The sequence below is a fragment of the Cololabis saira genome, chromosome 7, assembly GCF_033807715.1.
Source record: "Cololabis saira isolate AMF1-May2022 chromosome 7, fColSai1.1, whole genome shotgun sequence".
NCBI lineage: Eukaryota > Metazoa > Chordata > Actinopteri > Beloniformes > Belonidae > Cololabis > Cololabis saira.
In genome coordinates this window covers 41,301,256-41,318,495 of record NC_084593.1, presented here as the reverse complement: position 1 = coordinate 41,318,495, position 17,240 = coordinate 41,301,256, and the positions used below count along the sequence as shown (strand labels likewise).

Genomic DNA, 17,240 nt, shown 5'->3' with positions numbered 1-17,240 from the left:
TTCTGTGAAGAGGGATATGATGTCATGTGATATGAACATTTTATCCTGTTGTACTTTGATGTTGATGAGTTCTGTAGCCAGTATAGGTTGTATGTTACTGATCCTATACTATCTACTATGGGGTGGAGGGGTGTACTTGGTTTCTGTGCCTTAGATCCTTAGATCGCCGCAGGTTTCCTGGCGGCCTTCCCCCGTGGTCATGGGGGCTCTGCCTGGGGCTTCCCTCTCTCTGTTGGTGGGAGGTGGGGTGCTTGCTGGCAAGGAGCTTCCTCCTGTCCCTTTTCTGGTCCTCCGTGGGGCTGCAGCTGGCCTCGATTCGCATTTCTTCCTTGTCAGCTTCTGGTCTTTCAGGTGGCATGGTTGTGCCCTCCCTCCTCCACTCTTGTTGCAGTTCGACACACACATACTACTCACTCACTCACTCACTCACCTACATGCTTCCCCCACAGGCCAACACACAGTCAGAGCTTAGGAGGCTGTCCTCGGGACCGGGACGACCAGCGAGACAGATCAGGAGGTCGTCCTCGGGACCGGGACGACCGGCAAGACAGATCAGGGAACCATCCTCGGGACCGGGCACACCAGCGAGACAGTTCAAGCCGTCCTCGGGGCCGGGTAGACTGGCAAAACAGTTCAGGGGGCGACATCGGAGCCGAACTCAGGACCGGGCACAACGGCAAAACTGAACAGGGGGGCGTTCTCGGGACTGAGCAGAGAGCCGTTCTTGGGACAGGGCAGACAGGATCCGTGGTGCTGGCTGAGGTGCGTCCAGGACCACCTCAGGAACAGGAACAGTCCGGGGTGCGTCCAGGACCACCTCGGGAACAGGAACAGGCCAACACACAGTCACCGGGTTTCGGGGACAAATAATTGCTGTAGCCAGGTCCTGATTTAGTTCTAGACAACTGGAATGGTTGCTGTTTTGTATTTGCCTGTTTCTGTTTTTGTTGTCTTTCTCTCTTGCAGATTCCAAAGGTTTGTGTGGCCGTTCTGTGTTTTTGTGTGTTTCTCTTGTTTCAGATTTGCAGCAGATTTCCCCCCACTCTTATCCCCCCATATACATATATAAACAATTTAAAAAAAAAAAAAGGTTCAAACAATGATGAGAAAACTGGCTTTTTAGGTTTCTGGCCTGTTGTTGCTGGTACTTCTGAGTATAAAATAAATAAATAAATAAAATAAGTTGCTATGTCATGATTACCTTGCACTAGAGTTTAGAGAATTGCACACAGCCACAGCAGGTTTTGGAGAAGAGACAGGACTGAAAGGGAGGGACGTTGGGGGAGGTCATAAATACTAGCACAGGATGAAGCAGACACACAAGGCAGAGTAACAGAGGACAAGGCTAAACAAGTTGGGTGATGTCAAAAAGGTGACGAGAAGACATCCTGGTTCTCTAGTGTGACAGATATGTGAGTGGGGCATGAAAAACAGTAGAAGAGACAACGCAACAGTGAAGAGATCTTTCCTTTCTGGATTTTAGCTTTTCTTTGAGTTTTGGAACTTCGGCTTCACCAGTCATACAGACCTGTGTGTTTTTAGGCTGATGCAGAGACAGATCCTGGGTTTAAATCTACTATTCTTCAAAAAGACAGAAAGCAAGGTATAAAAAGATGAACGGGAGGTCTTCATCTACGTGCAAAGATGGAAAAGTTGAGTCAAATAGACTTGAAGTTTCGCAAAACGAAAAAGATCCTGATGGGAGTTTGTTGGGCAAGACCAAGAAGAAGGTGGAACTGGGGAAGAAAGTGACTTTGCTGCGAGGAATCTCCATCATCATTGGGATCATCATTGGAGCTGGGATTTTCATCTCCCCAAAGGGAATCCTGAAACACTCAGGGAGCGTAGGAATGTCCCTGATAGTTTGGATCGGCTGTGGTGTGCTGTCACTGTTTGGTGAGTTGCTTTACGAGTGTGTTTCAGAGGAACATAATTTAGAAAAAGTAGTTACTGTCTGCAGAAACTTTAAAACTTACAATAACAAATGCAGAAAATAGTTTACAGATGTCCTATGGTTTAAAAACAGAACAACTAAAACATGTTAGCAGAATGTTAAATTTCTAAAAAGTTGTTTTAAATTGGCTCCGTTCTCATGTTTCACATTACATGAACATGTAACCTGCTGGGTACTATGTCGCTACATGTATAGATTCTTTCCACTACCACCCAGGGGCCTGCTAATCCTTATACAGATGTTAACCCCTCACACAGATGTTAAGATAGATGGATGGATGGATAGATAGATAGATAGATAGATAGATAGATAGATAGATAGATAGATAGATAGATAGATAGATAGATAGATAGATAGATAGATAGATAGATAGATAGATAGATAGATAGATAGATAGATAGATAGATAGATAGATAGATAGATAGATAGATAGATAGATAGATAGATAGATTTTTTTTATCAATGAGCCAGGTTCCCGACACAATGAAATTACATTCCAGTACAGTCAAGAGAAAAGAAAAAAACAAAACAATGACAACATATGATGTGGGTATCCTGGTGAAAGGGCAAAAAAAACACCTTAGAACCAGACATACAACATACTCAAACAATTTTAACAACATCATGACAAAGACTAGCATTTGTGGAGGGAGAGAGGATGAAGGGGGGGGGATCCTGGTGTCCCGAGGTCCCGGGATCCCCGGATCCCCGGCACAGGCCATCCAAATGAGCACCGCAGCCTTCATGGAGCGGTTAACAACCTGTTTACTGTGTTAGGAGGGGTGATATGAGGGGAGCCAGGGAAGGCATCGTATAATGGGGGAGGTGTCATTATGTGTATTGGCGCTTTTGCATTAGTCTCACTTCTCCCCGGTTCTACCCGCTATGGCCCCGTTTTGCGCTTTCGCACTAGGGCTGAGACGTGTAGAGCCGCTCCAAGTCGGTACTTTTTTCTGTAACCATTTCAGCCAGGTTCTTAGCGGGCTGAGAAGGGACTATTTCTGAGGTCACCACCCTCCTCGCCACTGATTGGTCGGGGGGCGGGGGCGTCACCACCCTCCGCGCCTCTGATTGGTCGGGGGGCGGGGCCGTCAGACGTTTGAATCAGGAAGCGGGAGTCAGAGCGAGGCGACCCGCGGCTCGCGGCGATTTTATTATAAAGCACAAAACGTCTGTTTGGTGATCCAACTCTGAGGTGCAGATGTTCATAAACCTGGTGGCTGTCGAGAAAAAATTAAAAAAGCGATGTAGACGGGCTGTTTTACTCTCAGCCGCTCCGGCTCCAGCTGATTTCTGATCAGCGCTGACGTGAACAAAGGTGTTGCGCAATCGAGTACGTCACAGCAGCTTCACCCAAACCTGCCCGCTTCTCCCCTGGCAGTGCGAAGACACACAGTGGAACCGTGTAAAGCCGCGCCGAGACGAGTCGGGCCAAGTAAGTCCTAGTGCAAAAGCGGCATATGTGTGTGTCGGTGTTTGTGTGAGTGGTAAGTCTGTGAACTATGTCCCCGAGCTACTCCTTAGCCATTGTCCTTGATGTTATCAGCCGGCTCGATATAGTTCTGATACAGGTCCACAGGTGTCATGAGGAGAAGGGGAGGCTAGTGGGAACAGAGCGTCTTGTCTACATACATCCAGAGACATTGTAACTAACATTGTAACTAAACCGGACTGCCAAGCCGCCCATCGTGGTCAGATTGTAGTATCAACTATTGTATTTGGGTCAGGCCAACTCCAGTCATTTTCCATCTCCCTTAAAGTCTCTGGTTCATCTCCATGGCAACTCCAAACAGCCGAATTTGTGGTCAATTCCCGCTGAGCTTCCAACTACTCCAAGGTATTTTACATCCTGCCCATGACTTCAAAAATTGCAGCTAGCCTGCGATTCTGTTCAAGAATCATGTCCAGTTTGGGATTTTGCTCACACAATGAGTGTTGGCGGCATAGCCTATCCCTTCAGAAACGTCAAGCAGCCTTGAAAGGGCCAGAATAGCTGTCCAAGTTTTCCAAATTTGTTCATATGACAGGTAACAGCCAGCTCCAAAAAACAGAAATCCTGTTATCAGAAATCCAATTATGTAGACATCTTCAACATCAAACACACGATCCTCCACATCTTCCAGGAGTCCATCGTGTATCCAGCAGCAAACGTCCCGTCGGTTAACCCCTTCCACAGATGTTAACCCTCATGCAGATGTTAACACACATTTAGACACATTTAGACACATGTAGACGTACCTCTCCTGTACATATCGCAGGCAGCTCCATCTTAGTATGTGTGCTCTGAGCTCCTTAGACATTCAAAGACACTTTTTCTGTATAACATCCAGCAAAATCTAATCCCAGCATTCTCCTGCAGGTCCTACTTGTTTATTCTGTGACCTAGGAACAATATGTTAATGTGTCATGGGCACCTAAAAAGAAACTTTTTTCCTTTCCATTTCCCGCTCCCACCCCATCTTGGATCATGGAACACCCTCCTTTGAGTCTAATCAATCAATTTCTGATATCTTTAAGTATAATACTTATTTATGCTCTTATCATTTTGCTCGGGGTCATGGTCTGGGTCTCTGGAAAGCACCTAGAGACAACTTATTTTGTAATAGAGTAAAATAGTAATCATCATTTTTTTCATTTTTTTTTGTATAAGTCAAAGAAGCCACGTTATGCTCTTGGAAGGTGGGTGCAGTGTAACAGAGGCATTGCATGTCAGTATGTTTGTACATAATGTTAAAAGAGGTTGTATTATTAAAGAAAATGAAAAGAAAATTCTTCTTTTTGTTTTCTGTTCTGTGAAGCAAATGTTAGGTCTTACGTAACTTTACGTTGCTGCGTTTTGTGCAGCCTCTGCCTGAAAACAAGTTATGCACGTTCACGCATGTAGGGTACTTTTATGAAACAGGGTTTAGAGGAGAATCTTCAGTATCCCCAAAGCTATCTTTAGCTCCACCTCTGATTTCAAGTCTTCAACTCATGCTGCACTCGCTGAACCTCAAAAAGTGTGTAGTCAGAGCTCATCAGCAGCAGTTATGTAGGTCACATAGTTTACATAATAAATCAGCAAATCTGGCTCTGCAAGTACTGATTCAATATTTTACTAAATGAAAAATAGCAAATGAAAAGATTTGCAGTTGCTTGGTAAAGTCCCTTTTTACTTTTCACAAATAGTTGCTGTTTTAAGCTCAGAGTGTCCCTCAGAGGCATTCGCCACACTGCTGCTGTAACGGGACATGCAAATGCTGCAACGGATAACCAAGATGATTCTTCCCAGTAGTAGGGATGAGAAACCACAAGAACAAAACAGAACACCCTAAAAATAATGAAACATTATTTAACTGACATTGAAACTGATATTTTAACCAAAAAAAGGTTCTCGGTACTGCATTAAAATGCAGAAGTCAGAGGTCCCGAACAGGAAATCCAGTTGCCTGTTGGTGACTTTCAAAGGCTTGCATGCTTTTTTTTTTTGGGGGGGGGGGGTGTTTGAAGCTGTTTCACCCATAGTCCCAGAGGGTCTTTCTGATTAGCTGAGGCTGAATTCAACTTTGCCCATCCAATTTCAGAGTCACAGCATACGGCTGATGAAGCCCTATGAGTGGAAGACAAAACGTCTCCAAGATCCAAGAAAAACAATTCCAGCCTCCTTGATTCAAGCCTTGGAGAATTATCATGACCTAGATGGCTGAGAGTCAAACCAACATATTCTTGTTACTGTTTTTCAGAGTGGACTGACAGTAGAGTCCAGGGTTTAGTGAAACTACATGTGATTTTAACTTTCCTATTGCCTTTTAACCTGTTACATTATTTCACTGGTACTATTTGTGACAGTGACCTTAGGTGTCATGAAAGGTGCCTATAAATAAAATGCATTAATATTATAGATATTTTGTTTGAAAATGAAGTTTTCATTTCATCTTTGTAGTATTTTTCCCAAAACACATAATAAAACATGATATAACTCCTTTAAGACTGTTATGTTTTCCCATGTTGTACCAGGTGTGTCAGCAACACATTATAATTTCCTACATGTCACATTCCACAGCCTGGTCAAGAGCCATTGCAATCAATCTCACACCCACAGTAAATTCTTGTAAAGCCTTGCGTTCGCCTTTTGCTTTTATATAGGGGTAATTGGTGATCCAGTCAGGGGTGTAGCCAGACATCGTAAACATTTGGGGATTAGCCCAGTGTGTAATACAGCATTCCTAAAGGGGACAGGGCCCCGCTCATCTGGAAGAAATTTCTGAAAATAAAACCAACTTTTAAATAATGACATATGATGAATTTTGAGGTTACTAATGAGCAAATTGTGAGCTTCAATTCAACATATCTAGACAGCAGTGAGGTTCTTTGTCTGGCGTTAGAGGGGCTTATAGGAAGATTTCAGATTTTTGCTTTCTGGAATTGGTGAGGAATCAGGTTCATCATCTTAATGCTATTCTATTTTGTTTGCTTAGAAAAATTAGTAATAGGATTGTAGGCCAGTTGAAAATCAAAGATGGCAGCTGGTATGAAGACAGCAAACCCTTACAACAACAAGAACAATAGTATGTTTATCATAACGTGTTCTACTTCTCTGATGTTCCTTACCCTTAATACCTATGTGGCCACCAGTGATGTGCGGGCTGAGCCGAGCCGAGCCGTAGACTGCGATCACCTGTGGTTAAGAGTCAGACAAAAATATGTATGATTTTTGGGTCTGGGTTTGAATAATTATTGCACTTAATCAATATTTAAACACAATTTATTAACATAAAAAATGCAAAAGCTATTTTATTCATAAATACTAGGACATTGTTGGCTGATTGACAATGAGATGCAGAAGCAGTCTTCCATGCAGGCCCATGTGTGCATGACATGAGGCAAGTGATGGAAATGGTTAGGGAACAGTTGAAAATGGAGGAATTGAAAACTAAAAGATACACAGATAGAAACATTTCAGGAGATAGAAAATCAAGATGATATCTGGGCTACATTTCATTTGTTGGCCTTATGTTTGATGTTTGGTCAGGACAGTGCAGGACTATTCCCAGTGCAGGAAAAAAAAATCCCTTCGCCCCTTGCAGCTTTAGTGTGGCCAAGCATCCTAGATGGTCTTCTCTGTTCGTATTTATTACTATTAATTCAGCTTTAAGTCATGTTTGATTTGTTGGAATGTTCTGATTATTTAAGACATTTCTCAACAATGGCTGATTTTATCTAACAATATGTTACAGATTGCCGTTGGGTTGGCAGAAAACTTTGGGGGATCGACCCGCGCATCAATGATGGCAATTAACATTCCTCAGTATTAAATGTCTATTATTCATTAGGGTAAAACATTAAGAGAACGCAACAGGTTAAGTTTGATCCTGTATGGTCCTTCAACAGAAAATAGTAACAATGAACAGTTTTTCACACTGTCATCTTCTGAGACTCTCTTCAACTGTACAACCTCTTTCATTTTTTACTCAGAAAGGCAATTGTGTTTTAAAGCACATGTCACACTACCTACTAACATTCAAAAGGCCTAAACCATAGAGCTTTTGTTGTCTTAGTCACAGTCATGGCTGTGAATGTGAACAGTGCTCTTTCCTCATCTCTAAACCTCAGCAGCCTTCCTTTAACCAGCTCATATATTACGTTTATATAGATTCACAGAAGCTTTATAATAATCTTGTCAGTGATTGCATTCATTGCAACAATACAAATGGGGACATATTGAATTAATATATACAGTAATCTCAAACAGTCACAGTTTAACTACCGGTCCTGAGGAAACAGTGTTAAAACATTGCCATGCACATACTATAAGATAGCAGTATATTGCAGTAGTATCCTTGAATCCTTTGGTTGTCATCCTGTAATGAAAACTCAGAGCATCTCTAAATATCCTCCCTTAGTCCCTTCCCAACTTTCTTTAATTCCTGTGGTTAAAATTGTAATTAAAGGGGACCTTTTATGGCATCTAATACCTATTTTAAACAGGCCTTGAATGTCTTAAAAACCACCTTTTGATTTTTTTTGCTAAATAAATTAGAAATTCAGCCTCTGAGCCATGTCTTTAGCATCCCAGTCTCTAACCTCATTATCCATGCGGGATTCTGAGTGGGCGGGGAGGCTATGATATGACGTGTAGAAAACGGCTGAAGCTCCGGCCGGCGGAGTTGTTGTTTTTGTTCCGACCAGAGTTAGTTGTGGGCGTGGTTTCACGCATCGCTCCCGTCATTATGTAACGACAGAGCAGAATCTGAACGGCTCGTAGAAGCCACATCACACTGGATGGCTCATCTGGGGGCGGCTGTACAGACGCTGCAGAATTTGGTTGCTTTCCTCCTTCTGAGGAGTTGGCAGGCTGAGGGGAGACCACTTTATATATGTTAAAGTAAGAAAAAACGTGTGTTTCATAATAGGTCCCCTTTATGGTTTGAGCACCTAAGTCTCATGTTCTAAAGTTATGGACTCAATCCCAGAAAGGCTTCCACAGCAATATGTTGTGGTGATCATGGGACTTGGGGTCTAGCAAAGGACTGTAGTTTTCTATAGATGTGGCTGACAGTTGAATAGCTGCTTTTCTGTATGTACATCATTGCTGCAGTCAGAACTAATATATGACCTTCATCCCTACAGGAGCCCTGTCTTATGCGGAGTTGGGGACTTGTATTAAGAAGTCTGGAGGACACTACACATATATATTGGAGGCATTTGGACCTCAAGTGGCTTTCGTTAGACTCTGGGCTGATCTCATTGCAATAAGGTAATGCTTGCCTCCTTCACTCAAGTCTTTTTAATCAACTCTTTAAATAGAAAGTGGAAGAATCAAAAATGTTATATCAACAACTAGCACCATTTGTGTGTGTGTATACATAAGGGATGGATAGAAACCAAAACTAAAATATGGTTCTTATTTAGCTGAGGTGTAGCCAAGGACAATAATACGTTGTATTGAAAGTTAATAATTTTACTGTGACAACTCAATTTGATGTATTTGAATTTTTTACCTTTTTTGGGTGCAAGAGGTTAATGTAGTATAAATCATACAGCAGGCTCTTGAACATACATATGTACACACACACACATATATATATACCTTTATATGACCGAAAGGATAGGGTGAGAAGCTCAGTCACTTGGGCGGAGCTCAGAGTCAGCTGAGTTGGCTTGGGCATCTTTACCGGATGCCTCCTTGACGCCTCCCTAGAAAGGTGTTCCAGGCATGTCCCACTGAGAGGAGACCCTGGGGAAGGCCCAGGACACGCTGGAGAGACTATGTCTCTCGGCTGGCCTGGGAACGCCTCGGGACCCCCCCGGAAGAGCTGGAGGAAGTGTCTAGGGTGAGGGAAATCTGGTCATCACTGTTCAGACTTCTGCCCTCACAACCCAGCTCCGGATAAGCAGACAAAGATGGATATATATATATATATATATATATATATATATATATATATATATATATATATATATATATATATATATATATATAGTGTAGTAGTATGTGTACTACAGTGTACTATCTGTAGTTTGTTACCAAGTTACCGAGTTTTTCAAAAAAAAATTTTTTATCGACGATTTTTTCCCATTTTTACCACCCCGTGCTCCTACCTAAGTCATTCCTGGGCATTGCCATCCTCTACCAACCCCCGGGATGTCCTACACTGAGCTCAGGTCTCCTTCTTAACCTGAGGAGTGAGCAGGCCGCTTCTTTTGACCAGACAGGGTGGGGTTTCTCCGGCCGGACGTAGCACTTGGAAGGTTATTCCACCCCATCCAGCGACCCGGCTGGGCAAAGGGGACAATGTATAGCCCAGGACTGTGTGCATGTTTTTGTGAGGGTAGAACATGCAAACTCCACACAGAAAGGCCCTTTCGCCAACCCCACCCAGGGTGTGGGCGCTGAAGTCAAGGGGAAACTTAACATGGCCACAGCGTCCCTGGTGGGAATTGAACCCAGGACCCTTTTGGCAGACGGCTGCACTACCAGCTGCGCCACCGTGCCCCTGCTATTTTGTTTTATAAGGGTTTAGTCATCGGCTTGTGAATGTAAGTCCACAAGGTAGCACTCACGGCTTTGTGTACTGTGGTGAGCATTGAAGCAGCTACTCTGGGTCATGTGATGATTATTAGCTGGAAACAGGGCTTTCTCCACTGTTCAGTAGCAGCAAGCACCAACCATCTAACTGCCAGTCTCATGTGGATTGGTTGTTGTTACACGACTGGCCGCTAGAGGCTCAAAAGACGAGTCCATCTCCATTGACCTCCATGTTAAAATGTCCAATTATTTCAGCAGAAATAAACATATTTACAGTCTGTTTCAAAAGAACAGAATTTCAAAATCGTTTGATAACACATCCATGAGCGCCTCCTTGAACCGCCACCTTACTGTGGTAGTGGGGTTTGTGTGCCCGAGTGATCCTAGGAGCTATGTTGTCGGGGGCACTTACGCCCCTGGTAGGGACTCCCATGGCAAACAGGTCCTGGGTGACGGGCCAGGCCTGGGGTTAGGGCTCGCTGGCGAGCGCCTGGTGGCCGGGTCTTTGCCCGTGGGACCCGGCCGGGCTCAGCCCGAAACTGTAGGCCCAACACCCGCAGGAAGGTCCGTGAGAGGCCGGTGCATTGTGGACTGGGTAGCAGTCGTGGCGGGGTGCCTCGACCACCCGATCCCCGGACCAAAACCCTCACAGTGGGGACATGGAATGTCACCTCGCTGGGGAGGAAGGAGCCGGAGCTTATGCGTGAGGTTGGGAGATACCAGCTAGAGATAGTCGGGCTCACCTCCACACATAGCTTGGGCTCTGGAACCCAGCTCCTTGAAAGGGGCTGGACCCTCCACTACTCTGGAGTTGCCCAGGGTGAGAGGCGGCGGGCTGGTGTGGGCTTGTTTATAGCCCCTCAGCTCAGTCGCCATGTGTTGGAGTTCACCCCGGTGAACGAGAGGGTCGCTTCCCTGCGCCTTCGGGTCGGGAAAAGGTCTCTCACTGTTGTTTGTGCCTACGGGCCGAACAGCAGTGGGGAGTACCCAGCCTTCTTGGAGTCCCTGGGAGGAGTACTTGATAGTGCTCCAACTGGGGACTCCATTGTTCTACTGGGGGCTTCAACGCTCATGTGGGCAATGACAGTGATACCTGGAGAGGAGTAATTGGGAGGAACGGCCTCCCCGATCTGAACCCGAGCAGTGTTTTGTTGTTGGACTTCTGTGCTAGCCACAGTTTGTCCATAACGAACACCATGTTCAAGCATAAGGGTGTCCATCAGTGCACGTGGCACCAGGACACCCTAGGCCGGAGGTCAATGATCGACTTTGTTGTCATTTCATCTGGCCTTCGGCCGCATGTCTTGGACACTCGGGTGAAGAGAGGGGCTGAGGTGTCAACTGATCGCCACCTGGTGGTGAGTTGGATGCGCTGGCGGAGGAGGAGGTTGGACAGACCGGGCAGACCCAAATGTGAGGGTCTGTTGGGAACGTCTGGCTGAGCCCTCTGTCAGGGACATCAGGGACATCTTCAACTCCCACCTCCGAGGGAGCTTCTTTCTAATCCCGGGGGAGGCGGGGGACATTGAGTCCGAGTGGACCATGTTCTCTGCCATTGTCGACGCGGCGGTTCGAAGTTGTGGACGCAAGGTCTCCGGTGCCTGTCGTGGCGGCAATCCTAGAACCCGGTGGTGGACACCGGAAGTACAGGATGCCGTCAGACTGAAGAAGGAGTCCTACCGGGCTATGTTGGCCGGTGGGACTCCTGACACAGTAGATAGGTACCGGCAGGCCAAGCGAGCCGCGGCTCGGGCAGTCCTGGAGGCAAAAACTCGGATCTGGGAGGAGTTCGGGGAGGCCATGGAGGAAGACTTTCGGTCGGCCTTGAGGAAATTCTGGAGGACCGTTCGGTGCCTCATAAGGGGGAAGCAGTACTCTGCCGGCACCGTTTACGGTGCGGGTGTGGAGCTGTTGACCTCGACTGGGGACATCGTCGGACGGTGGAAGGAATACTTCGAGGATCTCCTCAACCCGACTGACATGCCTTCCACTGTGGAAGCAGAGGGTGAGGACTCTGGGGCAGGCTCATCCATCACCCAAGCCGAGGTCACTGAGGTAGTTCGTAAGCTCCTCAGTGGCAGGGCACCGGGGGTGGATGAGATTCGCCCTGAGTACCTCAAGTCTCTGGATGTCGTAGGGCTGTCTTGGTTGACACGCCTCTGCGACATTGCATGGAGGAAGGGGACAGTACCGCTGGAGTGGTAAACCGGGGTGGTGGTCCCTCTGTTTAAAAAGGGGGACCGGAGAGTGTGTTCCAACTATAGGGGATCACACTTCTCAGCCTCCCCGGGAAAGTCTACGCCAGGGTACTGGAGAGGAGATTGCGGCCGATAGTTGAACCTCGGATTCAGGAGGAACAATGCAGTTTTCGTCCCGGTCGTGGAACACTGGACCAGCTCTATACCCTCCGCAGGGTGCTCGAGGGTTCATGGGAATTTGCCCAACCAGTCTACATGTGCTTTGTGGATCTGGAGAAGGCATTTGACCGTGTCCCTCGTGCCATTCTGTGGGGGGCACTCAGTGAGTATGGAGTCCGGGGCCCTCTATTAAGGGCTGTCCGGTCTCTGTATGATCGGAGCAGGAGTTTGGTTCGCATTGCAGTAGATCAGACTTGTTCCTGGTGCATGTTGGAGTCCAGCAGGGCTGCCCTTTGTCACCGGTCCTGTTCATAATTTGTATGGACAGGATTTCTAGGCGCAGCCAGGGGCCGGAGGAGATCCGGTTTGGGAACCACAGGATTTCATCTCTGCTTTTTGCGGATGATGTTGTCCTGTTGGCTTCTTCGGACCGGGACCTTCAGCATGTGCTGGGGCGGTTTGAGGCCGAGTGCAACGCGGCAGAGATGAGAATCAGCACCTCCAAATCCGAGGCCATGGTTCTCTATCGGAAAAGGGTGGCATGCCTTCTCCGGGTGGGTGGAGAAGTCCTGCCTCAGGTGGAGGAGTTCAAGTATTTCAGGATCTTGTTCAGGAGTGAGGGAACGATGGAGCGTGAGATTGACAGACGGATTGGTGCAGCGTCCGCAGTTATGCGGTCGATGTTCCGGACCGTCGCGGTGAAGAGGGAGCTGAGCCGAAAGGCGAAGCTCTCGATTCGGTCAATCTACGCACCTACCCTCACCTATGGTCATGAACTTTGGGTAGTGACCGAAAGGACAAGATCGCGGATACAAGCGGCCGAGATGAGTTTCCTCCGCAGGGTGGCTGGACGCTCCCTTTGAGATAGGGTGAGGAGTTCGGTCACCCGGGAGGAGCTCGGAGTCGAGCCGCTGCTCCTTCACATTGAGAGGAATCAGCTGAGGTGGCTTGGGCATTTGTACCGGATGCCTCCTGGACGCCTCCCTAGGGAGGTGTTCCAGGCATGTCCCACCGGGAGGAGACCCCGCGGAAGACCCAGGACACGCTGGAGAGACTATGTCTCTCGGCTGGCCTGGGAACACCTCGGACTCCCCCCGGAAGAGCTGGAGGAGGTGTCTGGGGTGAAGGAAGTCTGGGCATCCCTGCTTACGCTGCTGCCCCCGCGACCCGGGAACGGATAAAGCAGAAGAAGATGAGTGAGTGAGTGAGTGAGTGAGTGAGTGAGTGAGTGAGTGAGTGAGTGAGTGAGTGAGTGAGTGAGTGAGTGAGTGAGTGAGTGAGTGAGTGAGTGAGTGAGTGAGTGAGTGAGAACACATCCATGATAACTCTGGAGTGATGAATTTTTGTACAGCACGTTAGGAGAATTTATATAAAGACTTACATTTATTTCTAATTTGATTGAATGAGTTGGCTCAGTCAGTGGCTAGCTGTTACCACTTCTTCATCCTAAATCATCATCCTATCCAGCTTAGCGAAGCAAACAACCATTTGTATTCACCCAGCGTCTATGAACACAAAGGTCCTCGGTCGTCGGTTTTCCAAGCACCATGGCTGAAAAACGGACTTCAAAATTGACCTTCAGAAACCAATGGGTCACATGACCTAATGCTTAATTTATTGTTTTATACAGTCTATGAGTATCACATATGTTCGGGTTAATGTACAATGAAAAGGATGTTGATGACAGCTGCTTTTATGGTAAACAATGCAGATATTTTGATACATTACTATATATTTTACATAAAATGAGCCAAATAAATCTGCATAGCTTTCTACAGAGGTATTCAACATTTCAGCCCTTTTGAATCCCTAAACTTATAACAGCCATCTTCAAAGCCTGAAGAGAATGGGCAGTCACTACTCAAAGGGAAAATGTTCTAACTTTATCAAGCCCATGTGTTTTGTCCATTTGTTTTGGATGTAATGATGGTAGACCACTAATCGTTTACTTATTGGTAGCTTAGCACCATATTAATGCCACAACGCCTGAAGCTGAGGAGTGTCAGGAATGAAAAGGAGCATCCAGCAAAATGGTTGATGGTTTTACCCTGACTTGTTAAATCCTTTTGTTTTTTTAACATTTATTCCATTTGACCTGCTCTCACAACTTCACAACGTCAAATATAATGAGCAAGAGTAAACCACCAGAGCAGTGATGGAGGGACTGAAGGACAGACTTAAAAAGACAATATCATATGTATCTTTCCTTCTACTAACTTTTCAGCAAAATTATGCAGTTTGTGAAAAATTGAAAGCTAAGACTCAGTGACCACACTATCAGTTGCATATATTGTGTTTTCCACAATATATGTTATACTGTATCTGTAAGCTTGTTGACAAACGTCCTCCACACCAGTAAAATTCAAAGCTTGTTAGCCAGTAACCACACACACTAAGATTAAACTAGAGAGGTGTGAAAAAAAATCTCCCTTTGCAGCTGTATGTGTACACTGCCAAGCCAAGTAGTACAAACAGTCTGGTAGCCATCCTGAGCTGCTCAGTTTGATGCTGGTTGTCCTGCCAGTGGGATTGCAAACCATGGGAAAGGAACAGATGCAAAGACAGAGAATTAAAACAAGAATGAGAGAGACCAAGAGAGATTTCCTCATCTACAGTGCTTCAGTGGCTGCTGTGGGAAATGAAGAAAGTTATACTGGTGAGGCATCAGATCAGAGTGTGGGAACAGTATTCCATTCTTATTGAAGCCTTCCTTATAGCCACCCAGCACACAATCCAACACACAAAGATATTATAATGGGAAGAGTTTGACTGCTGCTACTACTGTCATGTAGCAGACGCTTTTATCCGAAGCGACTTATATCTACAAACAAGAAGTTTAGGAAGTTTAGGAAGCTGGCCATCTGATATTATTTACTCACTCATATCTTCTGCGTCATGGCTGCAGATAGATCAGTTAGACATTGCTGCTCAGGGGGGGTCCTAGATATATGGGGATAGGAAGTATCTTTGAAAAATTCCAATCTGGATTTCAAAGCAATCAGAGCACAGAGACTGTAAACAATATGAGACTCAATGTGGCCGTGAAGAGATTATCAGTTTTACTTCTGCTTGGTTTCAGTGCAGCATTTGATAACAAAGACATCTCCGTCTTTTAAAGACTTCACATCCAGCCCATGCGTGTAGTTATGTGGATGATGCACATAACTACGCAAATGCTGCATCTCCTTGAGGACACCATTTTTGAGAGTCCCATCAAATCTTTCACGCAGAAACTAAATTAACTAAACCAAGGTAAAAATTAAAGAGATGCTTCACTCTTAACCCCCTCACTGAGACAAGAGTGGATATTTGTTTTTATTACAAACAGATTGGATTGCTGTAATGCTTCTTTCAAGTCTCCCTAAAATGTTTCACACTGAAAGCTGATGAAATCAAGAAATAAAGTTCTTATTACACCACAGGAATTGACAGGTAGTTAATCTCCGCACTGGCTACCTGAATCTTTCAGAACTCATTTTAAAGATATTGTTGTTAGTTTACAAAAGTCTCATTAGACAGTGCCGGGCCTCCGGAGGGGGATGGGTGTGTTGAGAGAATGATTGTCCATGTCTTTGTTAGTGAGCCGCCAGCGTGGACGGTCGAGGTGGCTCCGTCTCTACGAGCAGGCTGGCCTCTCGCCGGATGGGGGTAATGGGCCTGGAGGTGTGGACCTCCTGGCTGCATGATCGGCCCATGCCGGGTGGCTGGTGCTCGGCTGGTCCTGGTCCATCATCATGGGTTTCCTGGCTGCCTCCTCCCGTTGTCATGGGGACTCCGCCCGGGGCTTCCCTCCTGTCGCCACTGGGAGGGGGTGGGGCTTACTGGTGGGGGGTTTCCTCCTCTCCCTCTTCTGGTCCTCCGTGGGGCTGCTGGTGGTCTGGGTTCGGGTTTCTTCCTTGTCGGCTTCTGGTCTCTCGGGTTGCGGGGTTGTGGCCTCCCTCCTCCACTATAGTTACAGTTCAGGTAAAACCTTGTTTTCACTTTGCACACACAGTTACACAGACATACACACCTGCTCACTCACCTACATACTCACCTACAATTTTGGGGGACAGATAATCACAGTAGCCTAGTCTTGATTCAGTTTCAAAGACCTGAAATGGTTCCTGTTTGTGTCTCTGCCTGTTCTCGTGTCTGTTTGTTTGTTTTCTCTCCTACAGATTTCAAAGGCTTGTGTGCCCGTTGTGCGTTTCCCTGTGTTTTTCTCATTTCAGACTAGCAGCGGATGCCACCCCTCACCCCCCTACATATGTTTATAGTATTATAACAAAGAACAAAAAAAAAACATTATATGTTCTATATTTAATTGATTATATATTAAAATGCATATATGCTTTAGGTTTTTACCAAACTTGGTAAAAAACCATTAATATATATGCAGACATTAAAAAAAAAAAGAAATACAATCATGCAGGTTTATTTCTCTCATCAACGTTTAGCCTTTTTAGACTGGGAGTAAGCTTATATAACCTTTCAAAGCTAAACCTGGTACATGAACTCTTATTTATTACCAGCAAGTCACTTAAATGAGTCATGCTTTTTGTGTAACTATAAAAAACAAAAACCTGTCAGCCTTGTATAAAACAAAAAAAAATGAAAATAGGAATTCAGCCACTTAATCATTGTACGTGAAAAATATCTACTATTGCAGATATTTTCATTCTTTCTCTTTTTATTTATTCATTTATTTATTGCCTTGTTTCCAAACATTTTCTTGAACAATATTCTGAACTGAAAACTCCATTTGTTTGTTGACTGTGTGAGCGCAGCGGAGATGCTGCCAAATACTTAATCTTTTGCGCTGACAAAAGATTAAAAAGTGTTGCCTTTTGGACTTTAAAGCACAAACTACTGTATTGCAGTTGGACTAAGAAATAATCTTATCATGAGAGGCAATTACTCCACAACCAAGCTGTACAAT

At 45.5% G+C, this 17,240-nt stretch overlaps 1 protein-coding gene across 2 annotated transcripts in view; it reads left to right on the top strand.

Moving 5' to 3' along the window:
• Window positions 1-1,172: 1,172 nt before the first annotated feature.
• The window catches only part of slc7a11 (solute carrier family 7 member 11), a 59,931-nt gene continuing 43,863 nt past the window's right edge, over window positions 1,173-17,240 (top strand). For both annotated transcript variants that reach the window (XM_061725909.1, XM_061725908.1), the window contains exons 1-2: window positions 1,173-1,896; window positions 8,564-8,690. In XM_061725909.1, the coding sequence (XP_061581893.1) occupies window positions 1,614-1,896; window positions 8,564-8,690 (410 nt within the window). In that variant the 5' untranslated portion in view covers window positions 1,173-1,613. The remainder of the gene's footprint in view (window positions 1,897-8,563; window positions 8,691-17,240) is intronic.